Source organism: Salarias fasciatus (genome assembly GCF_902148845.1).
Source record: "Salarias fasciatus chromosome 7 unlocalized genomic scaffold, fSalaFa1.1 super_scaffold_4, whole genome shotgun sequence".
NCBI classification, from domain to species: domain Eukaryota; kingdom Metazoa; phylum Chordata; class Actinopteri; order Blenniiformes; family Blenniidae; genus Salarias; species Salarias fasciatus.
Genome location: NW_021941229.1, coordinates 20,114,037 through 20,135,410, shown reverse-complemented (window position 1 = coordinate 20,135,410; position 21,374 = coordinate 20,114,037). Strand labels below are relative to the sequence as shown.

The 21,374-nt window shown below is 43.5% G+C and overlaps 1 protein-coding gene across 1 annotated transcript; it reads right to left on the bottom strand.

Annotated features, from left to right (window-relative positions):
• Window positions 1-7,419: 7,419 nt before the first annotated feature.
• Window positions 7,420-11,187, bottom strand: LOC115383029 (zinc finger protein 703-like). The gene is made up of 2 exons (XM_030085034.1): window positions 10,610-11,187; window positions 7,420-9,767 (listed from the first exon to the last, which is right to left on the bottom strand). The coding sequence occupies exons 1-2, from the start codon at window positions 10,850-10,852 to the stop codon at window positions 8,223-8,225; spliced, it is 1,788 nt and encodes a 595-aa protein (XP_029940894.1). The 5' UTR covers window positions 10,853-11,187; the 3' UTR covers window positions 7,420-8,222.
• Between the last annotated feature and the right edge of the window lie 10,187 nt (window positions 11,188-21,374).

The following is a 21,374-nucleotide window of genomic DNA, read 5'->3' as shown; positions in this document are numbered from 1 at the left end:
CGTGTTGACACTTAAAGTGTAGCCCAGGTGATCTACAGCAGCACAGCAGGCCCTTCTGAATGCATGAGGGGAACCAGAGGACGGCTGACGACTGGCTTTCGTCGCAGAGTGACACTTCTAAACATTCACACTCCAAAAAAGACGGCAAGAGGACTTTTTGTTTAGCTAACAGTTCAAAGGTGATGCTGAACTTGGCAGATGCAATACATACATGTCTTTTAAGGATAAATAATAATAATCTAAATATTTCTAAACTGGCAATCGCAGAAGGTAGATATTTGGTTATCATTTGCACTGGAATTATCATTGTTCGTTGCATTTCTAATAAAATGGTCTTCATTTCGGTTTTTTGAAAAAAATAGTTCAACTGAGGTTTTTCTCCCACCTGAAATATCAAATTAACAGCTTCAGCCCATAAGTTCAAGCATGTCTTGTGCATGCAGTGATAATACTGGAGCTTATTGTTACAAATTTGTTTTAAATATACACATTTCTCTCCAGTATCCCAAAAAGAAAAGAGTAAAAACTGGAATTAGAAGTGTAGGAAGTAACTGAATAAGATTGAAGTAGCTGCTACTTTTTCTTGCCCCCTTCTCTGGAAGTTTGCTCGATTGAACCATTATAAATTAACTCTGAAGAACTGTGCATGAGCAAAGCACTGTGCACTTTAAATCAGTGCAAAACTTTAAACATAAGCTCCATAGATCAAACAGCCTAATTTAGATAGCATTTTTCAAAGATAAAACTATTGCTCAAAGTTTATAAAAAGGTACACAAAAGATGGATGAACTCATAAAATCAAGACACAATTAATTTGTTGATAAAAACTGTTATTAGAATTGTTAAAACCACGCTCTTTTAATTATCAGTCATGTAACACAGATGTCATCTGTACTGAAAAAATATTAGCAATGATGCCTGGAATAATATTAGCAGTGATTTAGGCTGAGATTAGTGTCACACAGTCACATTCTGAAAGCTCTTTATTTCTCGGAGCGCGCACACGTGCACACACGCATGCACGTGCGCACACATCCTGTCTGTTATAAGTTAGTGGCAGAGATCAGGTCTGCTGGTTAGACTAAACAACAGCGTTTGAGTGGATTTGCTCGCCCTCATTAATCATCCTGACAGCTTGAAAAACAACATTTCCTCCTTAATGACTGTATTTGAGTAATCATGTGTGCTTATTTCCATGCGAGCTTCTCTTTCTCCTTCTGCTTTGTACTCTCTCTCTCTCTCTCTTTCTCAATCAGCCTGTCTTTCTTTTCCTTCTGGTGCCGCTTGTGTGTATTTTGGAGTCTTTTCTTTGACCTCCCAAGTCTGCAGCGTGGCGTCTGCTCCTGGTCCCGCTGCCCAATTACTGTGTTCTTGAAGAGGGTGAAAAACCCCAAAAAAAAGGGGGGGAACGGGAGAACGTGGCCACAGGGATCCAGATGCGGAGAGGCAGAGGATGGTGTCACCGCCAGCGTGCGGCTAACCCACCGGCAGCAGCCGCCGGCCTCCGGGCCTCCGCTGGTCACTGCCAAAGCACGTTTCTCCGTTAAGCGCCGGCCCTGTGATGCATGAGAGCTGACAAGTGAGCTGGGAGCCCTCCGAGCGCCTCCTGATCAGAACCAGCTGGGCCCGCTCACATTAGCAAAGCAACCATAATTGCGTTTGCCCTCTCGTACACCGCTAAGCCTCCTCTGTTTTCACAATGGAAATGAGGAAGGAAAGGTGGGACGGATCTCTCCCCGTTTTTGGAAATAAAAATACCTGCTCGGGCGCGGGACAATTTATTGTTGGATGTGGGTGATTTAACGGCGGTGCAGTGGGAGAGCTCCGGCTTTGTGGAGCGTTTTTTTTCTGCAAGCAAGAAAAGAGTATTTTCATCATTCCTCCCAGCCTGTGGGTGGATGTAAGTGATGGGTTTATAGCGGTTTAGAAACATCAGTGTAGCTATGGCTGACATCTGTGTCCGCTTTATTTTTGGACCACTTGAAAAGCCCTCATAGTCGGATGATGGATGAAGTGATAAAGTTGGAGGGAAGACAAAAATGAAAGCAGAGAGGAGTCCATTTCTGGGAAGCGGCGTGTGATCTGTAACTCGGAGACGAGTCAGAAAGTATCCAGGCAGATGTTCGTAATTTGTGACTACGCCTAATGATTTTTAATGCATGAAATTTCACTTTCTCCGAGGGGGCAAAAGGGAGAGAGAGAGAGAGAGAGAGAGAGAGAGAGAGAGAGAGAGAGAGAGAGAGTCATGCATCTCTGGCTTGAAATCACTCATTAAAAATATATATATATATATATATATCCACAGACATGTTTTAAATCAAATCCCTCCCGCTTTTTCCTTTGTGCCGGTCGAGGCTGATGGAGAGGTTAAAGTGTTGTCATGTAATGAAGGAGCAGCTCCACAGTCTGTCATCATTAATCATGGGGCCTGTCAGGGCCCGACTCACTCACACCAAGCCAGGCAAAGAGGAACAATACCCCAAGACTTCTTCTTTTTTTTTTTTTTACATCGCAGCACGATGTGTCCTCAGCTCTCTGGGTTCAATCTGGACCACCAGATTTAAAAAAAAAAAAAAAAAAAAACTGCTGCGGCTAAAGCGAGAGACGAGAGAGGACGAGGTGTGAGGGGATGGATGAAGGGCGAGTCGTCCGGTCGCATGAGTGACCCCCGTCTTGGAGGAGGACGTTTGTGTGCGCAACAAAAGGGAAGCGTTGATGAAAAACAGCAGGAGTGATGAGTCACCTTCACCCGTGGTGAAACCAAAAAGTTTTGAGGAAAGCGGCCTGAAACGAACGGGGGAATTACTGCAGCACTAAAAGCAGAAGAAACAGAGCCTACTGGCTCCACGAGTACACAATAAATAATAGACTGAAAAACTATTGAGTCCGAGTAAAAGTGCACATTTGCAGTAGTTCATGTTTCTGAAAAGCTGCTTTCTCTGTTTCCACGTTGACGGACAGCAGTGCATTTTGAGAATGTAGCACTCTGGAAGCTGTTGTCATGTAAACAAACAGCCAAATGCAAAACAGGGCCTGAGCAACAACGTGGAAATCTAATCTTTGCGTGCATGCTGGCAGCAGATCAAAAAAGCTAAAATATGTTGCATCTGCTTGTATGGTGGCTGTGACTCCAAAAAAAAACATTAAACAAAGGACAATGCAGAAAAAAAATTAAGACAAGTTTTCACAAACAAAGAGAGAAAAAGAGTAGTTTCAGACGATGAAGAGGATTTCTGTCTGCTGGTTTGTCTTTTACAGCATGCGCTGCACCTACAGGACCCTCCTGTGAAAGTTATTACATTAAAACCTCCTGCAAGAAATTTCACGCTCGCTCATTCAGCAGTGATGGAGTCACCTTGAATCAGATTGTGTGAGCCTCATGTCTGCACTACAGGAAAGATCTGTGAAAGTCATCAGGATTTGTCCACCGAGAGGCAAGAATGAAGAATTTTTTTTTTTTTTTTAAATAATAAATTGACATGATTTGTCACACTGGAATAAAAAAAACTGCATCTGCTTTAAATTCTGCAGTTTGTTCCTGCATTATAATAGAGAAGGTCACTCTAATGTAAATGTTCCAAACATATGAAACGCATAAACACATTTTACACGATCGTTTCCAGAGCGTATGTTAAAAGAATTATGAAAAATGATGAATGGCCCCTGAAAGTGACCACAATGAATGATGTTCTGGCCCCTGGAGGTCAAATCCCTCCACTTTTTGTTGCTCTGAGCCAATACTGCTTGGATAATCTAACATTTTGTAGCCTGAACTGATATTCTAAACTCTTATTTTCTCCAACAACACGTTTCACAACTGTAGGAGTGAATCAAATCTAAATCGGGTTTGAGAAAACGTCAACAGAGCTTCCAAAACAAATGAAAAGTTATCCGTCTCGTCCTTCAGCTAAAAGAAAAACATACGTAACCTCCGCTTTATCCTGACCCGCAAGTAATTTGTCATGCCGTCCGTGAGGATCGGGCTCATTTATTTTAGTTCGATATGTATGAAAGACAGCACGTCTATTAACAACAAATGTGTGAGACTGTGTGACGTGCCTGTACGGATTAATGTCACGCAGTGAGAAAACACACAACCACAAGCAGATGATGTTTCCTCCAGACCGAACCTCAAAGCAAACCAGCTTTACCGGTCACCAATAGGTGGCATCCCAACGCAGCTTTACACTCCCCACCTTTGTTACAGTACATTTACTGATAAAAAGGTGAGTAGAAATCCGTCACAAACATCCAAGAATATCTTGATTTTCCGGCCTGATGAGGACGGTGAGGCGTGAGGCTTCGGAGCATCTGCAGCAGACACTTTTCTCTGAGTCAATGAGCTTAAGTGCTGCTGTTTTTGGAGCATATCTGGCAACACGAGCCCTTCGGCATGGGCCCTGCAAGATCTCCTGCCCTCCTGCCGAACTCAGGCTCCCCATAACGCCGCCTCAGACCACGGAAACAGGAGCGCTCTCTCCAGTTACAGGCCGCCGTGACCCCTGTGGGTCGCCTGTCAGAGTCCTGAGTGACCGGCCCGGGTCATCTATACTTCGCCGAGGGTGTCACAGTGTCATGTTGCGAGGAAATGGCATATTACCGCCGCCAATCACCGGGCGGCCGCAGTAACTGGAGCGACCGTCAAGGTTTCGCCTCGAACACATATGGGGAAGCGGCCGCGATCCTTATCTGGATCCTGCAGCCTGTGTACGTTACGTCCCCAAAGGTTTGACTTCCACAAGGCAATTCTTTTTAATGAAGCACAGCGCTGCAATAAATCTGTGGGAGTTAAATCAGGATGCTCCAAGGTGACACGGCTGCAGCTCTGCGGCCCGCCGACGGTAAAGCACACCCAAAGTCATCAATCACGCGTTTCTCTCACAGCAAAAAATAGCCTCTCCTACGCCTCCGCCGCGACACACTCGCTGACAAAAGTTTACATCTTCCTTTCAGCACTTCACCTGCTTTAGCTTTCAGAACCGGAGAGGAGCGAACTGGAGGAAGTGGTGGAGGGAAAAAGTATTTAGGACACACATCTTGCTGGTCCTGATTTTTTTCCCAGAGAAGCAGCAACAAGATATGGACGGTCTGCACATGTCTTTGCGGTAAAGTGAGAAGGGCTGCTTGTCGGTGCATCAGGTTGAACGGCTGTTTGGAGCATTTCCAGCAGAGATGATGTTACTGTCTCGCTGACATGAAGAAAAAAAAAAAACTTTGGTATTCATCAAAATAAGCTTTGCATGAGAACAGCAGTCTGCAAAAGAAAAAGAACCTGGCTCATGTTAAACCTTTTCAAAATAAAAGTTAGCACATCTTCGCCTAATGATCTCATTTATAGATATAATATTTGATGTAAAAAAACAAACAAAAACAACTTGTGATGTAAGTTAAATAAAACTGCCCGAGACTCAAACTACATGAATGTCTAGTTTGACCAAAAGCTGATTAACAAGAGGTTAAAAAGTAAGTCATATTAGAGTTTAGACAGGTGTTGATGTGCAGTTATAATATACAAACCATACTCTATGTTGCTTTTATGGAAATCAAAAGTTCACATTTAGGAAGCATGAACAGTATTTGATGGTTTTGAGCTGAAATTTCCTCTTTTGTTTGATCAAACCAGCAGAAAACTGCCTCTGACTACATTTAAACTCCCATCTCTTCCTGGGACATGTACTTCTTATGGATTTCTCTCCATGATCACTTAAACATATGTGACACATATTTCAGATGAGACAGCATAAAAAAAATTGCTGGTTGCTTTGGACAGATTTCCAGAGTCTAAGAGAATAAGGATCAATCGAAACCAAGACAAAAGCTTAAACATCTTCAGTGTGATTTATTTACCAAAATATGACCTCCCCTTTCACTGGATCCCATCCACAGGGTGCTCCAACGTTTTTCTTTTTTTTTCCTTTTTTTTTTTACAAAAAAATATCACATCTCAGTTTTTATTGATTCGCTGTGAAAATAAAAACAATCAAAAAGCTGATGAGAGAGAGAGAGAAAGACGAGAGATGTGATTTCAACATTCATTCTCAGGAGAAGCGTTAAGAGACGACATGTTGGACACCTGTCGTCCGGCCTCCCACGTGCCTGCGCACAGGACGGGGAGACGAGCGCAGGTTTATACGGTAAACATTAAAGCCAGATTCCCCTCCTGTAAAATAAATACAGCTTCTCAGTAGGAATAAACAGAACAAAAAAAGAACCAGAAGAGATGGCGGCAGACCGTGGGGCTTGTTGAGTGTGTACGCCGCGTTGAGCTTACATGCATCAGCTGCTGGGAGGAAAGCCACCGGGGGCAAGGCTGCAGCCCGCCGCCCTTTCTCTGCACCGAATCATCGTCGTTATTAGTAGCGAGGAAACCCTGAACATCCTGAAGGCTTTCAGCGAAGCGTCCAACCAGCAATTTGCCGGAGAGTCACCTCAGGGCAGTCTGCTGCAGAAAAATCCGAGCAATGCGCGGACATGCAGGAGCCGCATGTTCTCTGATCTTCACCAAAGAGTCCTGATCGGAAATCCTTCCAGTGACTCATAAACAAAGAGTGACTGGGCTCTCAAGTCAAAATCCACGGCTCCCAGTTCCACTTGAATCTTCCTCAAAGTCCAAAGAAGCAGCGATTTACCACGACTGAGCAAGAACTTAAAGAGATCGACATGTGTGGAAGTCAGAACACCGACAGCCCAACTCAATCTCCAATAAAACATGTTGGCTTTGCAATACATTCAATGTTAACGTTTGAGGGAAAAAAAAAAATCATTTCATTGACTTCACACGAAGGAGCAGAAGGCGCCCCCTAGTGGCTGCAGGAACACTATAGGCCACGAAGAGGAGATTAAAAGATAATGTGGTTGGCTTGAGTCAGTTGAATGGAGATAAGATTAATTTGTATCCAATTGAAAGCAAACATCAAGCCAGAAAACATATTAATAATACGTTTTTAACTAGTTTGATTTACGGTTTCCCCTTCCAGCAGTTTCAGTGCTCAAACATAACCAAACTAACACACAGCGTTGATAAAGTGTTGATTTATGTCGTGACAGCAAAAAAAAACAAAAACAAATCTGACACCCGTTCAAACTTGAGGTGTATTTTCGGTTCACAAACGTTAACATTCAATGTAGTCACAGTCTATAGAAACACAAATCAGGACTTTGTTTCCATAAAACTGCATTCTGCACCACTGCCTGCTAAATATAAAACTACAGCCAGTTAGCTTAGCTTAGCGTAAGGGACTGAAAACAGGGGTAAACAGAAAGCCTGACTATCCAAAGCTGGCAAAGAAGCACAGTTAAAGCTAACTAAACGACATGGAATAGCAAAACAGTAACATTGTTGGCATGAAAACAATTCATGCTGGAGCTCAAACTGGGAACTTAAAGATTAGTTAGCATAACAAAATTTCGTCTTCCGGCTTTAAAAATGAGCAATAACATAAGGTTAGTGGTGTTGGTGAATAGATTCAGATTTTTATTTTTTTTTTTAAATCATGAGGGTTTTTTTCAATTAAAACAGCCTCCAAGAGGACAACTGATCAAGCGAATCGTTCATCTCAGACTTAACTTCAGTTTTGCTTTTACTTTTTACACAGCAAAGACAGATTGGCTTAAATATTTCATATGTAAAATTGACATATCACTTTTGCAGACCAGGTGGTGATCGTAAGCCAATGTAAATGTCACTCGATCCTCAATAAGACCTTCAGCATCTCCTGCTTGTTCTATCAAAGTTGAAACCCACTGCTCCATCTCCTCTTGTTGGGCTGACTACACTCTTAACACTGGAGTGATGCTTTGCACCACCATGTGGTGTATGATGGTATTACAACTTCCAACACCAGTCAAGGCAAGCTGGCTTTCATGCACAGTTTGGTTTATAAAACAGCCTGAAATGTAAACATGAACTCTCAAACTGTTTTTCATAGATTCCTGCATGTTGTCAACTGAAAACATCAAACATTGTAGTCGTGTTTTAAATTAGCAAGATAACAAACAAAATCCATGTTTTTGAAGAAGATGACCTGAAAGGATCATGTCATGCAGATGAATATTATTGAGCCTCACCCCTCTTTACATGTTGCTAACTGGCTGCAGCTACATATTCACAAGGCACGTATATGAGTGTTATCAATTTCCTCCTCCCAGCTCTCCGTCAGAAAGCAAAGAAGTGTTTTCCAAAACATTAAATCATTCCTATAAACATTTAAGTAGATAGAGTATCACGGATATCCAAGAGCAGAAGCGGATCCAAGTCTTTGACTGTAAAGAGCGTAATGAGGGTAGTATGGACCTGTGGTGGGCAGAGAGTGCAGGGAGATGGAGGAGGGCCCAGAGGGGAGGTGGACTTTACTGTAGGGGTGATAGCGAGCCAAGCCCAGGCTGGGCGGCGCCCTGAGAGAGAGGGAGCTGGGCATGGAGCCTGGGCTGCTCTGGTGCGGGAGGTGAAGGTGGCAGGAGCCGGGTCCAGAGGACGAAACGGAGAGCAGCTTACTGTCCATCCCCACCGGCAGCGACGTGTGCGTCCGGAGGTGAGCCAGGAGTTCGTCCGACGTGGCGAATCGCTTGTCGCAGGGCCCGCCGGCCGAGACCCAGTTGCAGGCGTGCGGCAGGGGGTCGTTGGGGAGCATGAAGCCGTACGTGTACAGAGGGTGGGACAGGGAGGAGGACACGCTGGATGACAGGGAGTTCTGGTGGAGGGAGTGGAGCGGGTGGGAGGGGTACACCAGGGGGAAGCTGGACTTGAGGCTGGAGGATGGGTCGTGGATGCAGGAGTTGCAGTTGCTTCCACCCAGATGGGAGACGCTGGGGTAGCTTAGACAGTAGGGATCCCTGCACAAGCCCTGCATGAAGGAGGGCGGGGAGGCGCCCGTCAGGGGGCTGGAGCTCGGGTGCTTTCCGGGCACTCCCATGCCTCCCATGCCGAGACTGGACTTCGTGGGGTCCAACCCAGGAACAAACTGTGACGGGTAGCCTGCATAGCTGCCCACCACTGACCCGTGGTAACCCATGTTAGAGGAGGGCAGCGGGAAGAGGGGCTGGCTGGTCTTATAGGGAGAAATGGGCGTTATGTGCCCGGGGCCCAGGTTCGGCTGCGTGGACTCGGCTTTACCGCCGTCGTGGTTCGAACTGCCATCGGAGCTGCCGTTACTGCAGTTTGTGCTGGCCCGAACGTGGCTGGAGTTCGCATGGTGTGGACTGTCCGAGCGAGCCTTATTCGGGTCAACATCTTTTTTGGGATTGTTATTAAGATTATTATTGCTGCTGGCGCTGCTCATGCCGGTCGGACTGCCCTGCTCGTGAGCAGGCTCGTCACTGGCAGTCTGGGAGGCTGGCTGTCCACCGGGAGACTGGCTCGGTTTGTGGTGCTGCTGCGCCTGTCCAGGTGGAGTGTTGCTGTCACCTCGGGGCGAAGCAGCGTGAGGCGGATACGACTGCTGCCCGATGCTTGAATTCCCATTGGTGCTGACGCTGCTGCTGCTGGGGACCCTGAACCCGACTTTATCGCCGCCGGAGCTGCTGCTGGTGACGACTCCTTCCCTGCGACAGTCTCCGCCACCTTTGTTATACGGCTTGAAACTGGATTTGTCCTCCAGGGAGGGGCGGTGTTCTCCCAGCTTCAGGCTGGAAACAGATGAGCGGCTGCTGGGCTCCTTGTCCCCCTGGCCGCAGGAGGAGCTCAACTTGGAGGAAGACGGAGGGTCTGATTTGCCGATCTGAGAGCAGGTCTGAGCCAGCAGGGCCAGGGGACTCTTCTTAGCATCCAGCTGTGGCAAAATCAAAAAATCCTGGTTAATTTTTAGCAGGTTTCCAGCTTTTAGCACAGGAAAAATGTAACAGGCAACAGCACTGAACTAAACTAACCAACAGTAATCCTCTACTCCTATCTAAAGGCATTAAAAAGGTTTATATGCTTTTAGAAAACTAGAGAAAATACCATTAGGGCTTCCATAAATAAGGGAAATGTTTTAAGACTGGAACTGCAGGGCAATGAAAAACATTCCAGTGCATTTCTGAGCAAAATCAAGAAAAAACAGAGAGTTTTTGCTTTTCTTTGTAATCCTTCAATGTGCTGAATCTGTTTGGATTTGGGGCTTTGAAAGACCTCACCTTCGGCTCTGTGAAGTTGTGAAGGCTGCATTTTAATGATTTCAAGGCACTGAAAGCAGATTAAACCTTGATGAAAACACTCCCTTTCTGCTAATGAACACGAGACCAACAGTCAAACTGGAATATCTCAACATTTCAGCAGCTGAAATTACTTTAAATTTCAAATAAACACTCATTAAATAATTAGCCAAATTATATCCAATTTAGCAATGGAGCTGAACATTTCCAAACAAGCTTAAAGGAGGGTTGCAGTTATTTTAGGATTTTAGGTGATTTTAACACCCAGGAATCTGTTATGTAATGTGTGTGGCATTAACGCACCGAGAGCCAGTTACTTTATTTTATTTCCCTACTCCAGATTAACTGTTTGTTCTCCTTGATGACGGATCTTTGCAGTTCACCTCTCTGATGTGAAATCTGGAACCACATCATAGTGTCACAACAGCCCTTCTCTGCTATAAAGCAATAAAATGACAAAAAAAAAAAAGTCAATAAATACCTCGATGCTCACTGGTGCGGATGTTAACGGTTGTAAATATTCCGGGTGTAGCAAGTGTCCAGTGTGCGCCGTCAACATCTTGAGAACTCGGATAGGAAGCCGCTTTGCCTGGCGGAGAGGGTCCAGAGGGGTCAGCAGGGAGACCGCGGCACCGGGACGACAGTTTTGGGACTCGGTGGTCTCGCTGAACTCGATTTGTTTACTGACTCGATCCGCGGCAGATCCTGGGGAGAGATATTTCATTGGAGAGAGCGCGCCGCGCTGAGGGATGTCCAGAGACGCGGTGCGTAAATGTAATCCAAACGAGACGCAGAGCTGGCTGTACTGAACTGCCCCGGAGGACGGAGGAGAAGCTTCTCAGTCCCAGTGCGCTACTTGGTTTGAAGCATCTTTCATCTCCCGTACTGATCCTGTGTGGGTATTCCAATTTCAAACCATATAAAAAGTCCAGAAAATGGCACACAGTGTCCTCTATCCGCGTCGAGGCGCAGCAGACCAGAGCGCGCTCCGTAGATTCCGAGTGCACGGAGGAAAAATGTCCCGTCGCCTGTCTCCGATCCGGACTTCAGCAGCTCACTGATCACAACAGGCGGACTTGAGAGTGCAGCAGCCGCGGATTGTCCGCTGGGTGGCCGCATCGGTAATGAGCGGGGCGGATAGGACGTGCGTAAAGGCGGAGCGACGTCAGGCTGCACGCTCCTCCGATTCTGTTACAGCAAGAATGTACCTGGGTGTAATTATAAAGTACGCACTAATCCATTGGATATTTATCTTTTACCCCCTTCATGAACGTGCACAAGTGTTCTACTGATAAAATGTACAACATTTCAGATCTTGATTGTCATTGTGCACTGTACAATGGAATTCTGTTGGCATTAAAACAGACAACAGCAAAAACAAAGAAAATAAGATGCATACTGTCAAAACCCAAAAAATCAAAAAGGAACCACACATGCAAGTTGCAGACAGTGATAAAGTGCGCCAGTGTGGAGGTGCAATAGAAAGTAGGAGATAGTGAGGATGGATTGACAGAGGAGGAGGTCACGGCCTTGGAGAGGAAACTGCTCTTCAGTCCACTAGTCCTTGTTTTCGTATAATTTCTACAGGAATCACTCTTGAGTATGATAGATAGATAGATAGATAGATAGATAGATAGATAGATAGATAGACAGATCACACACGCTTTGTATCCCACATGAACATGAGTGATCTTTTTCTAACTGTAAATCCACAGACGTGCATGAGATATGTTCTGGGCGTGGGGCAGACAGGCTGTGGATAGAACCAACATGAACCATATAATTTAGTGTGAGATGTTTGGCATCAATCACTAAGACATTAACATCAAACAGTTGTTTGTGGTGGATTTTAAAAAGACTTTTTTTTATATAACTAAATTATTTGTATTATACGACACTCATCCTACAAATGCATGCTGCTTGCCAGTGTGGCACCATGGAAAAGGAAGAAAAACAAAACATTTTCATCAGTTCCTAAGCATTCCTGTAACAAACTTCCTGTGCAGTGTTTCAGTGCTCAGACAGAGCAGCAGAAGCGGAGCTGTAAACTCAACATGAACGAGATAAAATACAGTGCTTCCCTAAAAATGTTGCCGAGCTGAAATATGTACAGTAACATAAACTGGCTTTCATTACAGTTTTGTTCCCTTTTTATTGGAAAGCAATAAATTCACTAGATTTACTGCTATGTTTATGAATGCCTCATCGCTTTAATTCAGTGTTGCACACAGCCCGGGCAGTTTCCTGAGAAAAAAAAAATACATTTAATTTGGTGAGCAAATTAATAAGCATGAATGTTTTGTGCATTCATGAACTTTAGAATTACATGCCCTAAAAATTCTGGACAGATGTTATATTTATCTACCAGCCAAAATTATACCATCTATGGGTTTGCCTAATCACGATATGCACAAAGTCGGAGCATAAAATCGTCGGGCATTTCTCCAAACGCTTGTCAACCCAAATTAGAAGAAGCGATGTGACTTCATAAAGAGGTTGCCGCGCTTCCAGAAAAACAACTTGATTGCGGCAACAAAGCAAACGATTTGTGGAGCGACAGATTGCGAGATTGTGCGGACGAAGTATTCGACCGTGCCGTGAGGTAATCTAATTACACAATCATAAACTAAACTTCACTCCAATGTCTGTCTTCCAGCTCGTGAAGCAAAGATCAAAGGGAGGAGCCGAAGCTTCTCGCCGAGACGAGTCCATGCTGACGGCTTCCAGAGAAAGGACGGTGCGAGCGCCGGGACTTAAACCCCTTATTAAAACTAAAAATGCTCCTTTGTGAGTGTAATGGTGCGGAGAACAAAAGCCAGCAGTGGGGACAAGTCACATGAGTCATCCTTCGCCCGGTTGTCAACAAGCAGACGAGCACTTGAAGGGTATAAAAACAACAAAAACAGAGTGGCTTTACGAGCCAAGATGCTTGTTTTTCATTGCAAACAGTCACGGTGGGTCTGTTATGGCTTCGGGTGGCGTTGGAGCAAAAAAAGAAAAGAAAAAAAAGTTCTGCGAGCTGAGAGCTGCAATTTGTGTCAAAATCTTTCTCGTCACGGTCACAAATAAATCAAATCCGAACACACACACTTGATACAGTTTGACAAACACTTCCCGAGGACATTATTAAATCCAACGTGACGTCTATAAATCTATTTGGCAATTATAGAAAAAACATTGTGTACGAGGAGAAACAGCCTGAGAATGATCGCATTTCTGTGATCCACCAGATTGTAGTCTGTATAGTAATGTACACATAAACTGCATATCTTTGTTATCAGGGGGAGAACAAACAGAGAACATTCTTCAAGAGCAGGTTTCTGGTGGTTTTCAAAGTTTGGGACAGATCCCTCCAAAGATCTGCTTCCACTTAAGTTTGTCGAAGTTAAAAGTTTCAGGAAGACGAGGGAACACGTTGAGCGGAAACTACCGGAAGTAGTCCGGCTGGGACTCAATGAAGTGAGCCAACGTGATTTATTAAGAAAATATCAGTAAATAATGGAGATCCGGATCCACAGGCGGGGAAAAATGAAGGAACCATTCAGAGGCAGATATGTAATCCTTTTTAAGAGACAAATACGTCACGATACAGAGATCATCCAGACAAGTGTTGCAATTTTTTTTCATGCTGCATTGGCTGCGGTGCAGAATTCAGACAGAACAACTGATTTCTGAAACCAAGAAGAGGAGCGGCATTCACCCTCTGAGAACTGCGAGTGTCATCTTTTCCTAAATATCGTAAATAACTACCTGCTGGTACCATGGGCACCTTTCAATACCTAACCATGTTCTAGTTGAGCGGCAGTGAAATGAGATCAGACCCTGCGATTATAAGCCGTGTGTGAAACGATGGCCTACTTTTTCTCCATAAGTCTATTACCACATTACATGCACACATTAAACAGAACAGGGTGTTCCTTTACAGTGAAGACATAATGGAAGCAGGCAGACACACACACACACAAGACAGGTGACATATCCCGCACACACAAAGGTTTACACACCTGTTTGCAATGTGCCTTAAAATGAGTCATTCCTTATTATATTCCAGCTTAAAAGACACGTGTTTGTCTTTACTCTGCATTTTACCGCTGACGTACGGAGTGGCACATCGTTTGTCTTCTGGCTTTTGAGCAAATTTAAACAGACACACAAAGAAAATCAATGAAGTGTACAGAGCGTGTGTCACACCAGAATCTAATTTCTTTTATTAATTTATGCCATTTTTACCAGTGAAGAAAAATGTGATAAAGACAGATCACCTCTATATTAATGCCTCTATAAATCTGGTATGTTAATAACTTTATTGCATTACTGCCTGCTGACTGACTTTGCAATGAGCTAATTTTGTTAACCTAATTATACAAAGAATTGGTTAAAGTACTTAAAAATTACGGCTGACAAGAACTATTAGCTGCAGCCCAAAATAGTCCGAATCTGAGGGGCTTTGATTCTCTGAATCCTTCGTGGCCTCAATTGAGTGCGAAATCATCCCTAATCCTTCATAACCTGTGGGCAAAAGGCTTCATAATGTGAATTAGCTGACGGATATTGGTACATATCTCACAGGATCCTCTTTAATCTTCACACGAAATAGTCCCTGTGTAAATATAAAGAACGGGTGATGAATGAATGCTTGCATAAATCTGTCTTTTTCTTCAAAACATGCTGTTTAATTTGAAAATCCCTTTATTACACTGCTTCAGTTCCCATGTTAATGATTAAGAATCAGCACTGAGCCACTGTTTGGGAAAAAAAAAAAGAAAAAGTTCAAGTAACTGGCGCCTTGACCTTTTGCCCTGAAACAGCACAACAGCTACTCGCAGCCATCCGTCAATGTCACGTTTGTGATAAGAAGCAGAGGAGTGGGAGCGCCATCTCATCAGGAAACAAGGTCACAGTCTGCGGCTCCGTGCAGGAGACGGCGGGGAAACAGAAAACAGCAGGACTCTGACGCATGGAGAGCGGGGAGCAGGACGGGACAGTGCAACGAAAAGACCGGCTGATAGGAGATATGCTGGATCAATCCACACATCAGGGGGGAAAACACCACTAAAAACATCTCATCTTATAAAATAAAGCCAAAGCTCCATATACAAATCTGTTAACTTTGCATTATTTTGACACTCTGATTTAAAGATAATTATTTTTTTTATTTAATTCAAGAAATTTCTGACAGAAGTACTGTTGTTAGTTGTATTAAAGTATTAAATCTGTTTGACAGGACTCAGTAAACCTTGTTAGAGACAATTCACTTCATGAAAACCTGACGGCACAAAATTTTCAATAAACAATTGTTTAATCGACAATCTAATTTCACTATTTAATTAGAGTTACTTACAAATAAACAGATACATTATCTAAATCTGCATCAAGCCATTCTTTAAAGTGAGGAAAAGTGAACTTAAACTACTTATAATGTCATCGCCCATATTAGATTATTCTGCTTCTGGGACCTCCATTGTTGCTGTCATAATCAGTACGGCCACTAGAGGGCCTCATAAAATTAAATGGTGCAGTTCATATCAATACTCCATAGAGGCTGATAGAATCTGACAATAGTGAGCAGAGTGAGACTCTGTGGTGAGAAGAAGGAGCAGTGAGAGAGGAGGAAAAGTCATACGAGGTCAGACTGGTGAAAAAAAAAAAGAAAAGGCCACAGTGAACAATAGAGCGCTTCTCTTTCAACTTCTCAAGGCTGGCCTTGAAGTCGGTCATTAAGCAGTGGAAAAGTGTCTGTGAGTGATTATGACTTCCTGTTGTTGCCTAATTTGAGGCGGGTTTCCTCTGATTCTCTTATCTTGAAAACATAATCAAAGTGGCTTCACATGGCCAAACAATGGACCCGGCTTCACCAGAATCAGCTGGAACGTCTCCCGCTGTTACGTAATTAACAGCGTTTGGACTGTGTGACGAGTGAGTCACAGGGTATTTTTTGTCTCTGTGGCGTTTTCTTTCAAACCAACTTGAATTGACCAAATGATCAGTTTTCAAATCGAATTTGAGAGAGGTATTTAAACTGCGAGACCTCAGTGTTAGAGGGTTTTAAATAACACTCTGGCTTTTTACGTTGTAGGTGCTGTAGCCAGGTAGCTATTTAAAGCTAATTATAAAATCTATAAATGGTTTAATAATTTGAATAGCCACGAAAGGGTCCTAAATAAACACTTGATTTAGAATAAAAACGAGTATGATGCTAAAGCTGCACTTTGCATTTTTTACCTATTAAACCTCACATTCATCAAAAGTATTCAAAATATCACGTGCATGATCCTTTTCTGAATCTTTATAATTAGTCTGTTTCTTTTCAACTGTGCTGCTGTGTTATCAACTGTGGCCACTAGAGGGCGCAATAAATCTTGCTTTTCAAGCTTTGGTGTGTATAATTTGACCAAACTGCCTCAAATATCCAGATTTAAAGGATGAAATTTTAACAGGTAATGATCAGTTGAAATGGCCCAATGACAATAAAAAAAATCAGATGTTTTTCCACCAGCTTATGTCGTGATTCAAAAACAACAGAAGTTCTACGAAGACCGACTCTTTGAAGCAGTTTGGTGATCACCACAACACTCCGAGGGGTTTGGATGATAGTTGGCTGATCAGGAAACTTTGATAGCAGCACAAGACTTCAGAGGCTCAGAATTTGTTCATAAGAGCCAGAAATGCATCTGTAGCCTTCAGAAAAACAGAATACGCAGGACGTCCTTGCTCTCGCATGCAGACAAACACAGCACAACATTCAGATTTAATGCATTACCTAATTAATTTGAAAACCGTTGTCATGAGCTTGAGGCTCAGAATTTGTTTAATGATCAAGTCTGTTCACCTGTCTGATCAGTTTTCCGTCAGACATTGATATCAAAGCAGCTCCTTTGTGCGCGCGCTGACAGGCACACAGAGACGCACATTTTTCTCAGTGCCACAGATGCATTCGGCGTGTCCTGTGGGTGGAACGATCCAGAAAGATCAGGCTGCCAGAGGACGCCAGCCTGCAATCAGATTGTACCGTGATGTTCAGGGAAATTTCACCCGACATCAAAGATGTTTTTTCACACCCAGTTCCATTTTTTTTTTTTTAAAGATGATCTTATTCCAAAAAATACAGAGCTGCCTGCTGGCTACTGTACTCTTAAAAAAAAAAAAAAGAAAAAAAAGAAATCTTGGAACTGCAAAGAAGTCCTGCTTAATTCATTTCAAGCCGCACAGTTTAAATGAAGACTGTTGAATTTAACTGGAATGTTTTCCCATCTAATATTCAGAAAATACAAAGCTGGGACTGGAAGCCTTGTCGGGCCGGTTTAAACCGAGCGAGAACACCAACACCAAGCATTTAGCTTTACATAACATTTCCTGCTTCTGATGCAGAATTCGTGGTTCATTCTTGTGCTGCTTCGTGCAAATGAGATCTTTTCAAACCGGCATTGAAAAAAAACTCACATGGAAAAGACAGATCGCCAACCCCTGCCAACATCGTAACACTGCATCAACACACAGTGAGAGACTTGTGTAAAATAACTTAATGATGCACTACTGGTTATTTTCCATGATTTAAAACGTGACTGACACTCTCAGAGTATTGTCACATTGCTTGTTCAGGTAAAGAATTATCATGATGTTTTTTTTAATGATGTTGTCTCCAGTCCATCTATATTGCCGCCATCGTAAACTATTAACAGCCACCAGAGGTCGATTTTATCCTCCTTGGTCTACAGATCCATGTGAGAAAATCCATTGAACTATAATTATTATTCGGAGTTTATTTTCTAATCGTATTTGACTCAGATGTTAAACACACTCTCCAGTATTGCTGGCTTCAGCACTCGGCTCACACAGAAGTGACATTCACTCCTGCAAAAATCACTTTTTGACATTCGATCTTGTTTTTTTTTTTTTTGTTTTTTTTTTTTCCCCTCGATCTGGCGGACCTTTTCTTGACACTGGCGGGGAAATTGATTGTGACTGCAGAGACCCTGGAGGCACTAAACAAACCTTTCCATTGCTCCCCGCGGCCTCCACCAAGTAATCATTTACCATTGATCTCTCTTCTCTGTGAAACAGATGCAAAGTGGAGGCCAGGCTTATCACATTTGTCAGGTCTTTCACCACACATTCATCTTCAGCTGGCATCCATCTACTGGAGGAGCCGCACCGCCGACGGTTTATGGAAAATGTGGGATAGCGGAAACCTCACTGGCTTGGCTTTGGGAGATGGATAAGGTGAAAATAGCACCAAGATGGTACCGAAATATATTTGGGATCTAACTGAAAATATATATGAATACACATGGTTATTCAAAACTCATTTTAAATCATTGCATCTTATACTCTGCTTGACTTAAAGTTTGTTACTATTGATCAGATTGCTGGATATAGAGAGCAGAGGAAACTTAACAAATCCACAGTATTTACAGTCCATCAGCAGCATATGTCTGACCGATCCACACCACAGCTGTCCCGTCCTGGTCCTGGAGGGACGCCGTCCTACTTGCAGTGGGACCCGATGAAGCGTTTCGCTCTGGAGCTGATAAAAGCCAACGCAGGACACAGCTGGAGTGAACTGGATAGAACGAGTCCGTCACAGAGAAAACCCAGAAAGAGACACATAATCACCAAAAACCCAAAACCGGCAGCAGCAGACAAGTTTTAACTTTATGAACCTTATGAAACCAACCACACAAGGACAGAACAGAATGAAAAACTTGATGATTTACTTAACTATTACCTTTATTTGGCAAAAAAAAAAAAAAAAAACTGCCATTACTCTTGCTGTATTTAAGAGGAATCATCTATCATAGCACTGCTGTTTTGTATAGTGTTGATTGATAATTAACCATCTTTTAGGGAGTAAATTTGTCTCCTTTGTGATTCTTCAATCTGGTAACCTTCCATATGTTTCGGTTGGTTTGAGAGGTGATGCGTTTTGTTATTTTCCACTACACGCAGTTTGAGAAGCGACACGTTGAGATATACACTGCAAAACAAACATTCCTTTGAGGGTGATGTCTTCGTCAAAATGGGGAATGAAAAGCACAATGATCTGATTTTTCCATCTGTCACAACATTTACATACCATTAATCAAAGGGTTCTATTCTTGCGAGTAAAAATGACTTGCTCAAGGGCAGCGGCAAACGGTTTTACAGCTTCCAGAGACACGTGGTCACAGCTGTGACTGGTGAGACGAACGAGTCAAGAAAAACAGCTTCAATGTCGCTGCGGTGCACAACAGACAGAGCAAAAGCAATGGATGATTATAGAAATGATGTTTGGTGACAGGATAAAAAAAATATGAGTTTTGTCAGTTTGGAGGAAAGTTTACAGAAATCAGTGGTGAAACAGATATTAGAGGGAGGAAACTGCTTAACAGAGTTTTTCCACAAGCTCAGGAAGACACAACGATGAGAAAGTAGAGTGAAGACATTTACTCTCCAGGGGGAGGTTCCAACACAATTTATTCATAAGTCTTCTTTTCTGCGTTGCTTTTGTCACAAGTGTTTTCACACTGGATGTGGCGATTTTGCAGGAAACTGTCTTTGTTATCGGCGCTCGTTTCTGCAGCATTAAAGCAAGAAAACCTCTCTCTCTCTGCTGGTCGGTCTACGTCTCCACTCTCACTGACGGTCATGATGGAAAGTGCAGGAAGTGGTGGAAGCTTCAGAGGACAGGGTCAGATTTCTCTGGTCATCGTGACCCAGTGCAGGAACAAGATGAATGGATGAAGGTTTCCACAATGGGACTAATTCTTTCGCCTTTTTTTTTTAGCATTTCATCAACCAGTCTCACCATACAGAACAGACACCAGGACAACATGAAACCCATTGATGGTTTTGATTTCTGGCTCCCTAAACATCTGAAACCAACATCAAAAATGAAACAATGTGTTTTCACTGACAACATTTCAAACATTATTTGGTAAATTTAAACAACATGATCAAGCAGAATGCCCAGATCCTGGTTGTTTCTTGGCTAAATCCTCTGCTGTTTGCTGATGATACACTTGGAGATATCACTTGCATTACACTCTTTACAGAGCGATGGTCATACTGGTTTGTGATAGGGAATCCATCAGCGATCCAGTCGTCCACCCATAGTTTATTCTCAATCGATTTTTTTGATGGAAAGTTTATAAAATTTAATGTTTTTACCTTTTTTAATTGGTTATTTTCGCTTATGTAAGAATCAATACTTTGAGGCCTATGAGAGCAACATATTACCAAGAGCAATATGATCAAATTTACTGGAACATTACTTTTTTCACTTCGCAACATAAAAACAGCTGTAATGCAAAATTAATACTTAGTTGAGAGGTAAATGTGTTTCCTTTCAACGGTTTTGTAATGACCAGCCATTGCTCGTGCTAATAATGAGAAGGAAAGCCACACGCACAGACGTCAATTTCCCTCACAGTGGATCCCCATTAATCCTGAATCTGTCTATAAAATCAAAGAAAGGGCAGTTAGCTGTAACGGAGCACTGGACCAGGATCTGTGTCACCATCGATCTGCTCTGTTCGATAAGTTACTTTGATAGAAAGGCCCCGAGGGTTACTTAAACAAAGCAACAGGGAGAGAAAGGAGGAGGAGGAGGAGAGGAAGCAGAGAAGCAGTGAGGGCGGCTCTCTGGCCCTCGAATGCTCCCCACTCTGACGGCTTTATTTACTTAACCCTCAGCACAACCCTCATTCATAAACGTCAGGAGCAAAATCCACGCACCATTTAGGAAAAAACCCCCCCGATGTGAGCGACACCAAACATAGGCCGGTGTTCCTGCGCACACACGGCCACATAATCACCGGTCAGCGGCGGCGGCGGTGGCCGCCGCCTCCCAGCCAAAAACACACACCGTTCACCGACGGAGAGCTGCATTTCAGCGTTTGTCCCACATCTGTCATCGCTCAGCACACACCGCCGCACGCCTCCTCTGCGCTCCCTCAGGACATGCCAGCAACGCAGACAAAGTCTGTCATAACACTTGACTTGTGGTTTAACAGACTATGGCAACACTGGAAGGTGGTAAATGAGATTGCTTTCTTTATTTGTATTTCTGTCGCTGCAGATAAATCAAAGCGGCGGCCCGCGCGTCGCAGCCGCCCGCCTGATCCACAGCCGAGCAGAATCAAGCCGCCCTGCAGGGGTTCTGCCTTTTCCAAAAGGGATAAGCACTTTTATTTCTGGTTCTGTTGGACATGCGGCTCTTCCCCGAGGGCAGGGGTGTCCGGTTTCAAGCTTTCTGACAGTTCAAGGAA

What these genes read in the sequence shown, in the direction of transcription:
- LOC115383029 (XM_030085034.1), bottom strand. Translation starts at nt 10,852, where the DNA reads ATGAAATATCTCTCCCCAGGATCTGCCGCGGATCGAGTCAGTAAACAA. An exon ending in CCGCACCAGTGAGCATCGAG is followed by an intron (nt 9,768 to 10,609) that starts GTATTTATTGAC and finishes ATTTTGCCACAG; the next exon opens with CTGGATGCTAAGAAGAGTCC.